General features: G+C 44.3%; 1 protein-coding gene across 1 annotated transcript in view; it reads left to right on the top strand.

Annotated features, from left to right (window-relative positions):
• Positions 1–12,840, top strand: part of LOC138746774 (glycylpeptide N-tetradecanoyltransferase 1-like) — a 57,367-nt gene extending 44,527 nt beyond the window's left edge. Inside the window, exons 8-12 of the mRNA XM_069905192.1 lie at positions 951–1,059; positions 2,432–2,602; positions 5,653–5,820; positions 9,790–9,927; positions 11,293–12,840. Coding sequence (XP_069761293.1) covers positions 951–1,059; positions 2,432–2,602; positions 5,653–5,820; positions 9,790–9,927; positions 11,293–11,313 — 607 coding nt within the window. The 3' untranslated portion in view covers positions 11,314–12,840. The remainder of the gene's footprint in view (positions 1–950; positions 1,060–2,431; positions 2,603–5,652; positions 5,821–9,789; positions 9,928–11,292) is intronic.
• Positions 12,841–14,086: the final 1,246 nt, after the last annotated feature.

Genomic DNA, 14,086 nt, shown 5'->3' with positions numbered 1-14,086 from the left:
GTGAGTTTGTACAGGTACTCTTGATCGCTGTGTTTGTTTCTTAGAATCAGCCTTTGCCAAAATAATAATAATTTTCCCAGGATAGGTTAGGACAGAAGAGCTCTTTCCACAATGTCCCAGCAAATCCTAAGGCAGTTGTTTACTTTTGCAACTTGGCACCGAGCATACTCTTTCCTACCCTGTGCTGACAGTGATCTTAAATGTAACTTGTAAAAGATTATCATGGGGGCTTACAAAGGTAATGCAATGCCAAAAAAAAATCCCATCTCCTTAATTTTATGCACGTCGTAGCAGAAGCCTAGAATAGAAAAATACCATTTAGTTCTTGGAGCCTGGCTCAATTGGATGAGGTACGAGATTATGGCTCCATGTGGTGGGAGGGACAGCGCATGTGGTCTTTGAGTGTGGCCGTGGCCGTGGATTTGAAGAGCAGCCTACGTAATCTCATAGAAATAATCTGAGCTAGGACTACCAACCATCTCCTGTTGCAGATGCTTGGCCATGTGCTTTCTGCGTTTCCTGGGATCTCTTTGGAACCTCTTCAATGGAGTTTGATTCAATTTGTCACAGGGCTTCCATTTTTGGCTGCCTGAGTTGTGCTTGTTGACCAACCTGTGAATCCATTTCTATTGTTTCTGCGTTGGTATCCAGTAACAAAATGTGGTACTGCAGTCACACAGCCTGACCCAGTGATCTCAAACTAGATGTCCTTCCTCTGTTCATGCTGGTGTGGCTAGTTGTAAAAGAATAACAGCTGTGAAAGGATGGCAAAGGTGTCACTTTGCAGAAGGATGATTTTAAAAACCCACGGTGTGGCTCTTGTGCACACATATTGGAATGGTTCAGGCACAATTGGTTTTTTTTGTTATTCAATGATGCACTTGGTTTACACAAAGCTGCTCATTCCACTATTGTTGACTAATTAGAAATTTCTATGATTTGTTGGCCAGGTACTGGCACAGGTCACTAAACCCTCGCAAACTAGTTGAGGTGAAATTCTCTCATCTGAGCAGAAACATGACTATGCAAAGAACCATGAAATTATATAGACTACCAGAGGTGAGCCTTACTGCTGTTTCAGTAAATCCTGTTTGTGGGCATGTATGTCTTGGGAGATGCATTTCATAACCTTCCTTTACAGTGCAGAAGCCTCTGTTTCTTCCCGGACTTTTATCTTCAAGTAAGCTAAGCAAATCCAGATAAACAGAAAATACTCAATCACATTTTTCTTCTTCTTATTTCCAATCAATTTCTGCTTATTACCCTTGGAAACACACAAGGGGCCAACACAGTAGCAACATGCACACCTTTGGGATGTGGGAGGAAACCAGAGCACCCAGTGGAAACTCATGTGGTCACTGGGAGAAAATCCAAGTTCCATGCAAGTATGTCTCTGGTGCTGTGTGACAGCAGCTCTACCAGCTGTGTGGTGGGGACACTCTCCTGCCTCAATACATTCACAAAGGAATGGCAGGCCTGGCCAGAAACTCCAGCCTGCCCTCCACTCAAGATTTCTGCATTATCACTAGGTCATTGCAGAGGAAAGGAGGTGCTAAGTGGTACCCTTTACTTGCTGTGGATGCTGCATGACCTGCTGAGTTTCTCCAGCATGTTTGTGCATTGCACTCGACCCCAGATTCTGCAGACTTGCTTGTCTAACTTCAGTTTTTGATATTTCTCATCTGACAGCAATGTTCTGCAGAATCAGGAATGTTATCCCAACTGTAACACTGGAACAGCACCAGCAATCAGAGCTGGGGTTCGAATCTAGCGTTAAATTTAAATTTAGGTATACAGCACAGCAGCAGGCCATTTCACCCCACAAGTTTGTGCCGCCCAATTTTACCCCCATTTAACCTACACCTTCAATACGTTTTGAACAGTAAGAGGAAACCAGAGTCCCCAGAGAAAACCCACCCAGACACGGGGAGAATGTACAAACTCCTTACAGACAGCATGGGATTCGAACTCCGGTCCGGTCCCTATCGCTGAGTCTGTAAAGGCATTGCACGAACCACTACGCCAACCTTGCCACCCTTAGTTTATAAAGAGTTTGTACATTCTCCTGTATCTGCATGGGTTCCTCCCACCGTTCAAAATGTACCGCAGGTTGTAGATCGATTGGGTACAGTTGGGTGACATGGGCTCATGGGCTGAAAGGGCCCGATAAGCTGTATGTCTAAATTTAATTTTTTTATTATTTCTTCAATTGTGAGCAATTTGGGTGCATAAAGACAAGATTGTTGGTACTGAGGAGACTGCTGCTGTGTGAGTGAGGTATACTGGAGGGACAGGGCTACCTCGACATTATTGATACTCCTTCCTTCCATCTGCCAGGATTTTGTGATTGTCTGACAATATGAGAAGCCCACGTGAGTTTTGTTTGAAATGACAAGGCTTTGACAGTAAACTTTATTTTCTGTTGTTTTAGACACCAAAAACACCGGGTCTTAGGCCGATGACGTGTAAAGATGTGAGGAGTGTGTGCAGACTGTTCAGAGAATACTTAAAGCAGTTCTATCTGACTCCAATAATGAATGAAGAGGAAGTCGCTCACTGGTTCTTGCCTCAGGAAAATATTATAGAGACTTATGTAGTAGAGGTAAATAATAATTCTCTGGTTTGGAGGACAATGCTGGCAACTGTTACCTCACTGGGATAATAACAAGGTGGCATGGTTAGTGTAACAGTTAGCACTATGCAGTTACAGTGCCAGCGACCCTGGTTAGAATTCTGCGCTGTCTGTAAGGAGTTTGTACGTTCTCCCTGTGTCTGCATGGGTTTTCCCCGGCGGCTCCAATTTCCTCCCACCCTTCAAAATGTACCGGGGGTTGTAGCTCAATTAATTGGGTGTAATTGGGCAGCATGGGCCTGTTACCATGCTGTATGTCTAAATTAAATTACTTCAGATAGGATTCCTGCTGCCCATCATTCATTGACACCTGCTCAATACCCACATAGAGCATACTAACAAAAATGATTCAACTTCAGCAGTGATGCCTCATGTTTGAAAGGCATGCTCGGACTCTGCAATGCCCAGACCATAACCTGCCTTGTTAGAACCTCTCCAATTGTCTGTCCTCCTCTGGCAAAGTGGAGTAACTGCTCTGATCAAAATAAAAATAAGCTAGCCTGAAAATGGCAAAATGCTGAATTATTTCTGAATCAGTGGTCTTTGACCTGCTGGCTCATGCCTCTTCCTCGGTCCATTTGCAGCAGATTACCCTATCTTGGTTCCATTCTCTCCCTGACTCTAGAGAGCTCACATATGACCATGGGTTAAACTCCTGACAGCAGCTTTCACATCACTGCATTTTCAGGACATGGCAGAAGCTTGGTCAGTTGTCATGTAGTGAATACCTCACAAATTGGCTATTGTTTCCCAACAGAATCTAGATTGCGCTGGATCTAGCCCATAGCCACTGACTGTTTACACCCATCCACAGGCGATTCCTTCTCGAATCTCGTCTGCCACTGACTGTTCACACCCATCCACAGGCGATTCCTTCTCGAATCTCGTCTACCACTGCCTGTTCACACCCATCCACAGGCGATTCCTTCTCGAATCTCGTCTACCACTGCCTGTTCACACCCATCCACAGGCGAATCCTTCTAGAATCTCATCTGCCACTGACTGTTCACACCCATCCACAGGCGATTCCTTCTCGAATCTCGTCTACCACTGCCTGTTCACACCCATCCACAGGCGATTCCTTATCGAATCTCGTCTACCACTGCCTGTTCACACCCATCCACAGGCGAATCCTTCTCGAATCTCGTCTGCCACTGACTGTTTACATCCATCCACAGGCGATTCCTTCTCGAATCTCGTCTACCACTGCCTGTTCACACCCATCCACAGGCGATTCCTTCTCGAATCTCGTCTGCCACTGCCTGTTCACACCCATCCACAGGCGATTCCTTCGAGAATCTCGTCTGCCACTGACTGTGCACACCCATCCACAGGCGATTCCTTCTCGAATCTCGTCTACCACTGCCTGTTCACACCCATCCACAGGCGATTCCTTCTCGAATCTCGTCTACCACTGCCTGTTCACACCCATCCACAGGCGATTCCTTCTCGAATCTCGTCTACCACTGCCTGTTCACACCCATCCACAGGCGATTCCTTCTCGAATCTCGTCTGCCACTGACTGTTCACACCCATCCACAGGCGATTCCTTCTCGAATCTCGTCTGCCATTGCCTGTTCACACCCATCCACAGGCGATTCCTTCTCGAATCTTGTCTACCACTGCCTGTTCACACCCATCCACAGGCGATTCCTTCTCGAATCTCGTCTGCCACTGCCTGTTCACACCCATCCACAGGCGATTCCTTCGAGAATCTCGTCTGCCACTGACTGTGCACACCCATCCACAGGCGATTCCTTCGAGAATCTCGTTTTACACTTAAAGCCTGTTGAAAGTACATTCTCTACCTGACTACAGAGAATGATCGGCTGAGTCAGCTTTCGAAAAGTAGAACAGACTGCATGCATAATTCAAGGCTTTCGGTTCCCTTGATTTGATATGGTTATCTCCTTAACCTGCACTCCACTCACCCTTTCTGTATCAAAGTTCAGATTTATTCTCCAAGTACATATGTCACGAACATCTCTGTGATTCTTTTTCCTGCGGGCCAGGCAGAATTTCTACTGTGTAATTTCTGTACATCGTTAAACTTGTATATGTCTTAATTTTACCTTGATGAAGGGCTGAAGCCCAAAACATTGCTATATAAAGAGCACTGTTTGATCTGCTGAGTTTCTTCTTGTTGTTGTTTTTACTTTTTATTCTAACCTTTCCCAGTTCTAATGGTCTCATTAACCCTCTGTGGAAGTTTGGTATCATATCAGAATCCCTGGCAATTTTTGATAGATGTGTGGTGGAAAATGTACTGTCAGACTGCATCATGGTCTGGTATGGGGACACAAATACCCCTGAGCGTAAAACCCTGCAAAAGGACATCACAGACGAAACCCTCCCCACCATAGAGAACATCTGCAGAGAACACTGCTGTCAGAGAGCAGCAGCAATCATTAAAGTCCCACACCACCCAGCACACACTCTATTCTCATTGCTACCATCAGAAAGAGGTCGAGGTGTCACAAGACCCGCACCACCAGGTACAGGAACAGCTGCTCCCCCTCCACCATCAGACTCCTCAACAACAAACTCAACCAGCGACTCATTTAAAGGACCCTTACTCTGCACTTTATTGAATTTTTAAAAATTCTCTCTGTATTGCACAGTCATTTTGTTTACAGTTCTTTATTTGTTTACATGTGTACATTGTGTACAGTTTTTTTGTTGCCCTATCAGTAAGTGGTCATTCTGCTCATCTACAGGGAAAAAGAATCTCAGGGTTGTATGTGATGCCATGTATGCACTCTGACAATAAACCTGAATCTGCTCCACCTCTGGTAAAAGACAGGAAGGACAGAGTACCATCTCTGGGAAAGGAAGGTGCTGTGTAAATTTTCTACTTGGTAAAAGATGCTGTTTAAGTAGGGTGGTAATTACACATGGCCTTACAATCACCAGCAGATGAATGAATGGTGAGCATCTGATAGTGATAGTTTCCAGGAAGGCTGGGAAAATGCAATTCTTTTTAATGCACAAGTGACTTGTTTTCTGTTTTATTCCTCCAGGGCCCTGAAGGAGAATTGACAGATTTCATCAGTTTTTACACACTTCCTTCCACCATCATGCACCACCCGGTCCACAAGAGCCTGAAAGCTGCTTATTCTTTTTATAATGTCCACACCAAGACTCCTCTTGTTGACCTCATGAACGATGGCCTCATCCTTGCAAAATCGGTACGTGACCCCTCTCTTAGTCCCTCTCCAAACAAAATCACCAACCGCTCCTTTTTGTAATGCAACTGAGATGAAGCAAAATCTTCACTCCAGACTCTGTCATTTCCAGAAACAGTATATAGTTAAATCCCTGTTATCAGCAGGCCTCAGCAAGTGGCAAAAAAATTGTGGAAAATAAATAGGTAAAAAATACAGGAGTTTAAAATTGGCGTGCCTTGCTGTTAGTTCACCAATGATGCAGCATTCAATCTCAAGCAACCAGAAAATTCACTCATCCAGCATTTATCTATTGCCATAGTTACCTGATACCAGGGATTTTACTACAGATGAATAGCTGTAATTAATTTATCTCACAGTACTTCTCTGTGCCTCTGACTTACAACCATGTCTGACATCTTCAATGCCATTATGAGAAGCATAATGCCAATGGGAATGTCATTATCAGAATTATTCAGTGGATCTTCACACTGTCCCCTATAAGGATTTCATTCCTTTCTCGCAATTTCTCCATCACTTTTGCTTCCAGGACAAGATCTTCCACGCGAGACCATCTGAGATGTTCTCCTCCTTCAAAAATTATGACTTCCCCTTTACCACCATCAAGTCAGTGCTCATCCGCATCTCCTCTATTACTCACACATCTGCCCTGGCCCCCTCCACACCCCTATACTCAACAAGGACACCATTCCCCTTGTCCTCACCTACCAGCAGCCTCCGCATCCAATACATCTTTCTCCGCCATTTCTGCCACCTACTACATGATCCCACTATCAAACACATCTTCCCTTCTCTGCTTTCCGTAGGGACTGCTGCCTCCATGACTCCTTCCTCATCAATCTCTCCCTTGACATCTTCCCCTGTGACCACAATAAATCCTTCACATGCCTCCCTCTCCACACCTCCTTCACAGCCATTCAGGGCCCCAAACAGTCCTTCCAAGTGAAGCAGTGCTTAACTTATGAATCTGCAGAAGTCATCTATTGCTCCTGTCGTGGGCTCCTCTTCATCAGAGAGACTAGGAGATCACTTTGTTGAGCACCTTCACTCTGTCCTCTGCAATAGAGTGGATCTCCCGGTGGCCACCCGTTTCAATCCCTGTCCCATTCCCTTGTTGACGTCTGTCCATGGTGTCATGTACTGCCACAAATTGGAGGAACAACACCTCGTATTGCGTCTGGGAACCATCCACCCAAATGCATTAGCATCAACTTCTCTGGTTAACATTAGGCCCCTGGCCATGTCTCTCCTTCCCCATCCCTCTTTCTCTTTTCCTCTATCTCTCTCTTTCCCTTTCCCTCTCTTTCCTTCAGCTATGCACTCATCCCCCCACCCCGATCAATTCTCACCTTTCCAGTCCGAGAAGAGTAGTGTGAGCTGCCTCAACGACTGGTCATGGCGAGATTTAACATGTACCTAAGCAAAGATCTGGACCTGCAGCAATTCACCTATCACCACAATGGCTCCACAGTAGACATAATATCGCTGGCTCTCCACTCAGCTCTGGATCACCTTGAAAACAGCAACTCGTACACACGGCTGCTCTTTATCCACTACAGCTCAGCCTTCAATACCATTATTCCCTCAGTATTGGTCAAGAGGCTACAAACACTGGGCCTCTGCAACTGGATCCTTGACTTCCTCACTGGAAGACCACATTCAGTATGAATTGGAAACAACGTCTCCTCCTCACTGATCATCAACACAGGCGCATCCCAAGGGTACATGCTTAGCCCACTGCTCTGCTCATTATACAATGACCGTGTGACCAGGCACAATTCCAGTGCCATCTACAAGTTTGCTGATGACATCACAGTTGTCGGCAGAATCACAAACAGTAATGAGGAAGCATCCAGGAGGGAGATGGATGAGCTCAGCATCAGCAAAACCAAGGAGATGATTGTGGATTTTAGGAGGAAGTCAGAGGAACACATCCCTGTCCTCATCAAGAGTTCAGTAGTGGAGAGGGTCAAGAACTTCAAATATCTGGGTGTCAACGTCTCCGAGGATCTGTCCTGGAGCCTCCATGTTGATGAAATCACAATGAAGGCTCGCCATTGGCTATACTTTGTGAGATGATTGAGGCAGTTCAGTATTTCACTGAAGACTCTCATAAACCTCTACAGGTGGACCGTGGAGAGCATTCTGGCTGGTTTCATCATAACATTCATTGGAGCAACTTCATCTCCAACATCGAAGTACTCGAGATGGCAGAGGCCGACAGCATCGAATCCACGCTGCTAAAGATCAAACTGTGCTGGGTAGGTCACGTATCCAGAATGGAGGACTATCGCCTTCCCAAGATCGTGTTATATGGCGAGCTCTCCACTGGCCACCGAGACAGAGGTGTACCAAAGAAGAGGTACAAGGACTGCCACTATCTCTTGGTGCCTGCCTCATTGACCACCGGCAGTGGGCTAATATCGCCTCAAACCGTGCATCTTGGCGCCTCACAGTTCGGCGGGCTGCAACCTCCTTTGAAGAAGACCGCAGAGCCCACCTCACTGACAAAAGGCAAAGGAGGAAAAACCCAACACCCAACCCCAACCAACCAATTTTCCCTTGCAACCGCTGCAACCGTGTCTGCCTGTCCCGCATCGGACTTGTCAGCCACAAACGAGCCTGCAGCTGACGTGGACATTACCCCTCCATAAATCTTCGTCCGCGAAGCCAAGCCAAAGAGAGAGAGTATGGAGGCGCCAACTCTCAGGACAAGAATAAACTCCAGAGGGTTGTTAACTCAGCCTGCAACAACACAGGGACCAGACTTCACTCCATCAAGGACATCCACATGAGGTGGAGTCTTACAAAAAATACCCTCTATCCTCAAAGACCCCCACCACCCAGGCCGTGCCCTCTTCACTCTGCTACCATCGGGGAAAAGGTACAGGAGTCTAAAGATGAGCACTCAGCGGCACAAGGACAGCTTCTTCCCGGCTCTCATCAGATTCCTGAATAATCATTGAACCAAAGACACGTCCTTATTCTTCGTGCACTGTTTTGTTTTTTAATTTATTGTTGTAAGGTAGTTTATATGAATGTTTTCACTGTGATGCTGTACAAAGGGTAATTGTTCCTCATCACAACTGAGACAGGGTTGCAGATCTTTACGGCACAGAAACGGGCCCTTAAAATAATTACCAACAATTTGCTTTTTAAATTCTCATTTCAATGTCGATCACCTCACATTTCCCACATTATGCTTTATTTCCAATTTCCTGCCTGCTCACTTAAATGTGGCATTTTACAGCAGAGAAAGAGGCCCATCGGCCCAGCTTGTCCATGCAGACCAAGTCATCCATCCAAGCAACTCCCATTTGCCTGTGGTGGCCAATATCCCTCTAAACCTTTCCTATCCATGTACTTATTTGTACGTCATTTAAACACTAAAATTACAGCCACATCTACCACTACTTGTTCATGGTAAAAGTACCCCTCAGATCCCTTTTCAATCTTTCTCCTCTCACTTTATATCTAGACCCCGTAGTTTTAGATTTGTCCTACCAATTTCAAGTTCATTGTCACATTACACCTGGTGAAGTGAGACGAGCTGATCTTGGCTTGAGTGGGAAGTTTACTAATGGATGTGCCTCATGCTTTGTCTGTTGTGGCTTTATTGGGTGGGATAGTAGTTTTGCTCTGATCCATCCTCTTTCATTCTAACATGGGATATCTGAAGTAGAAACATTTAATCCCAGCAACAACATCCTTTAAATATGGAAACATTTTAAAATCCACCTGTTAGCTAGATCTAAATCAGTGGTTCTCAACCTTTTCCTTTCCACTTTCAGTAATCCCTATGCCATTGGTGCTCTAGGATTAGTAAGGTGGTATGTGGGTGAGAAGGGAAGGTTGAGAATCTAAAGATTATCCTTTAATGTTGAAGTGTTTGGCCTGTGTGAAAGTGCAGGCCATCTTTTTCCTCAATCTGATCTCATTGTTTATTCTATCTTTTTCTTTCTCATTCAACAGAAAGGTTTTGATGTTTTCAATGCACTGGATCTAATGGAAAACAAGACCTTCCTAGAAAAGCTGAAATTTGGGATTGGAGACGGCAACTTGCAGTATTACCTGTACAATTGGAAGTGCCCCAGCATGCCTCCTGAAAAGGTAACGATGAGGGTTACCTCTCGCTTGCTGCTTATTGAATGGCAGTTCGCAGAGGAAGGTTCACTAAGGGTCAGGTTTTGGTCCACACTGCAAAATCCCTTCCCTTATCCAGATCAGCAATGCACAAACATGCTGGAGAGAAACACAACTTTTTCTTAAACAGCTGTCCTTTTATTCTTTCTGATGCTACTCCCCACTTTCATTGTTCAATTGATTGTTTGATTGGGTTTGACCTTGGCTTTACCACTTGTTGCTAACCCAGCAGTATAACTCCTGCACACTGCGTTTGACTTCATTGCAGCTCTACCTGATAATTAATTTAGAGATACAGCGTGATAACAGGCCTTTCTGGCCCATGGTGCATAAATACACCCATGTGACCAATCATTCAACTAATACCATATGTGTCTTTGGATAATGCCTCACCGACCCCTTTATGGGCTGTTTCAAACCACTTCTGCTCTCCCCATTCGGCCGAGAAGTCTCCATTTTTTTTTCTCCAAAGATCAATCTCACCTTTATTTCTTTTCCTTTCAGAGATGTATTGAATTTCCATCAATCAATTTGCACTGTATTTTACTCACCAGTTATTCTCTGTTGCTCTCCCTTCTATATCCCTCCCTTTGGAAGGATGGGTCAGTAAGTTTGCAGATGACATGAAGGTGTGAGGTGTCGTGGATAAGTGTCAAAGGTTACAACAAGATGTAGACAGGATGCAGAGTTGAGCAGAGAAGAGGTAGATGGAGTTCAATCTGATAAGTGTGAAGTGATGCTCTTTGGAAGGGCAAACTTACAGGCAGAGAACACGTTTAATGGCAGTGCGGAAGAACAGAAGGCCTTAGGGTCCAAATTCATAGATCTCTCAAGATTGCTATACAGTTTGATAGGGTAGAACCGTAGAATGCTACAATACAGAAAACCAGGCCATTCAGCCCTTGTAGTCTGAGCCAACCATCATTTCACTAGTCCCGCTAGTTAAGAAGGTTTATGTTATGCTGGCCTTCATTAGTCGGGGATTGAGTTCAGGAGTCGAGAGGTCATGTTGCAGCTCCATATAACTGGTGTGACTCCACCTGAAGTCGCCTCATTACTGGAAGGATGAGGAAGCTATGCATAGGGTGCAGAGGAGATTTATCAGGGTGGTGCCTGGATTGGAGAATGTGTCTTGCTCTTCTCAACCTGCACATTCCTGGCTGGTGAGGTGTCATCCACCCTTGCTGTCAGCCTCCTTTTCTCCTCTCCATCCCTCAGTCTGAAGGCAGCGCATGTCACTGCCCCACCCACCAAGACGCTACAATTTTGTGGCCAATGTGTAACCTTATAACCAGCAACCCTCAAGTGATGTTCAATATTCTTTCTCAACAGGTTGGGCTTGTGCTGCAATAAGTTGCTGTAAATGGAGCAGGAGACAGCTACCAATCAGCCATATCAGAGATGAATTCTGGCCTCCACAGCCCAGCCGAACCGGGAAGCTTATGTCAAAGGAAACCTGTGGTACATGAAGAGTTTACAAATGATAATACCCTATTACAGTATATTCATTGTCCAGCCCAGTTGTCGAAATCAAGAATATATGCATTAAAAATGATTTTAATAAACAAATTAGAACCAGTCAAATTGGAAAAGGCAGTGTCAAGAGCTCCGAAAGATTGTATTTCTCTGAGTTGGACCTTGGCCCAAAAAGCAACATCGACAAAAGCAGGGTTCTTGTTAAACAGTTTAAGAATCATTTAATTTCTTAATACATTAGCCTGGGTAATTAGTTATCAGCAGGCTGACAGTCTTTTCATGGAGCTTCTGGGTGATCTCATTCAGAGAGAATGCTTCAAACAGCATTTCCAATGCAGAGGCTTGTGCTCTGTGGTGGTGGTGGTGGGTGGGAAAGCAGTTTCAAATTTTAAAGCATTGGGATTCTCTGAAATTGCAGGATACCAAAAAGTATTTCCTTCACACACCTTACTTGTATATGTTTTCTGTTCAAAGTCTGGGAGCAGATGCTAAGTTAAACATGAAAAGAATAATTTGCTGGAATGAGAGGGGTTGAACTTTGAGGAAAAAAAAATGCAAACACAAAAGGCATTGTTTAATTTACAAAATAAAATATGTTGCGACATCTAAAATTGGCACTACTGTACTGTACAGGAGGAGTGCTCTTTCCTTGGTACAGCACTGCACCTCTTTCTGCACACTCTATGTATCTGCTGCTCCCCTTCTGCCTGGGTTGGCCCCTTTCTTTCATATGGTGAAGTGAAAGATTAAATTGATAACTCTGTACAATTCCAAAGGTTATCTGTACCATCACTGTCTTGCAGAAACAAGTAGTTTTCTAAATATGGACCTGGTTCACAATTGATAAAGTTTGGTGAATTTGTCTTAATGAATGAGGAATGTGTACCTTGATGATACCATACATTTCTAAACTGGATTGGTTTAATATATTCCACAGAATCTAAATTACTTTCCGTTTTTGAAATGACTTTGTTTTTTGACAGTTTTCTATTTTTGTTTGATTGTAAACCTTGTTCAGTGTTGTGTGCTGTATTTTATTTTCAATGGGTATGATGTTCCACAAGGCTCACAGACTGTGTTTAAAACAATGTCCATATTCAAGCATTTGTCCTTTTTCATTAGGAAGTGTTCTTCAGTTTGTACAACTCACTGAGCATGCATAATTGTAACAGATTTGACACTGTACACAAAGTCTGCCTTCCAAACCAAATTCTCATGACAGACTAATTGCATAGGGGACCTTTGTGAGCATCCTGGATAACTGGCATGCAGGCCTACCGGACACAGTTGTGAGTAGCCATGATGTTGGGCCAGTCCTGCAGAAGAATTAAGTATTCAAGAATTGCTACTAAATTTTGAGTTCTGCCAAACTTAAAAATTAAAGTCGGTTCTTAAAATCTGGAAGTGGAATCTGGTGGTTGTACAAGCCCAGCTGATTCACTGAGCCTTTCGAAGAGATGCTACAGCTCCCATCTCCTGTAAGTACTGTTTTATAATTGAATCCTATGACTTATCTTTATTACTTACTGACTCTTGACTGGTCTTCAGTGGCTGTTTGGGTCAACCCTGCATGTGATAATGCGCAGGGCATGTTGCTTGTGCCAGTGGCATCCATATCCTGTGAATAATTGAAGAAACCAAAGTTAACAACTGAAAAATTCCATCCTCAGTCATTAGCTTCTGGATCCTTTCCCTGCACTCTTCCTTCTGGGCTGCTTCAGTTTGTCCTGTTTGATAAAGTTGCCACTGACTTCCTGTGACATCTGAGTATTTCACATCATCCAAAGGTCACTTGTCCTTAGGACTTGGCTGTTTTAACCTTTCATAATACATACTGTTCCCCAGATTGGGTCAATGGGTAAACTAGAGTACAAACACCAGTACAAACCATCTGATGGTTGGGTATAAAACCAGTCCTTGAAAACCAGGGAGATGGAGTACATGAGCTTGTTGGTAATCCCTGAAAACCAGAAGAGTCCAAAGGGTTAAACGTTGATGATCAAATTGTTGAGTTACAGGCTTACAAAGAAAAGGGTCCTATGACACCACAGGAAATAATGTTGAAGCTGTTAATGTATTTATAACCCTGCTGTCTAAGTTGCACTGTTTAAATTTCTTCCATTAATGTTCTCCCTTCCTTACAGAGGAATAATGATTTTACCTTGGTAACTCTCAAAAGGAGAGAGCACATTTGCTCAGTGCCGTGATACCAAAGAGAGATCTGGGTAAAGTGAAATGTTCTAAAATGTGCCGAGGGCTGCATGAATCCAATGTCCTTGTTATTCTTGCACAGATTTGTTAGAAACGGCCAAAACTGTAAATGCTACCCAGCAATTCGCTGATAGGATCATGGCCTTGTCACTATTGGGCACGAATGTTAATAGACATGAGGTGTTGGTGCAGCTCATTACTAAAACCTGTTCACTTCCAGCATGCTGCAGCAAGGAGAGGGCAATCACCTTGCCAACAGCTAAGAGTCTGCCCTCATTGAGTTGGCAATATTCATGCCCAGTCCAGAATCCTGTCACACAAAAAAGCTTAAAAATCCAGACTGACACTTCAGTCTCGTACTGTTTGAAGGTCCTATCCCAGCAGAAGTAATCCCTGCTCACCATCAGCTCCCTTGGGTGGACTTTACTGTCCGTTGCAC

Source organism: Narcine bancroftii, chromosome 12, assembly GCF_036971445.1.
Source record: "Narcine bancroftii isolate sNarBan1 chromosome 12, sNarBan1.hap1, whole genome shotgun sequence".
NCBI lineage: Eukaryota > Metazoa > Chordata > Chondrichthyes > Torpediniformes > Narcinidae > Narcine > Narcine bancroftii.
The sequence above is the reverse complement of the archived record's forward strand: the minus strand, read 5'-3'. Positions and strand labels throughout refer to the sequence as shown.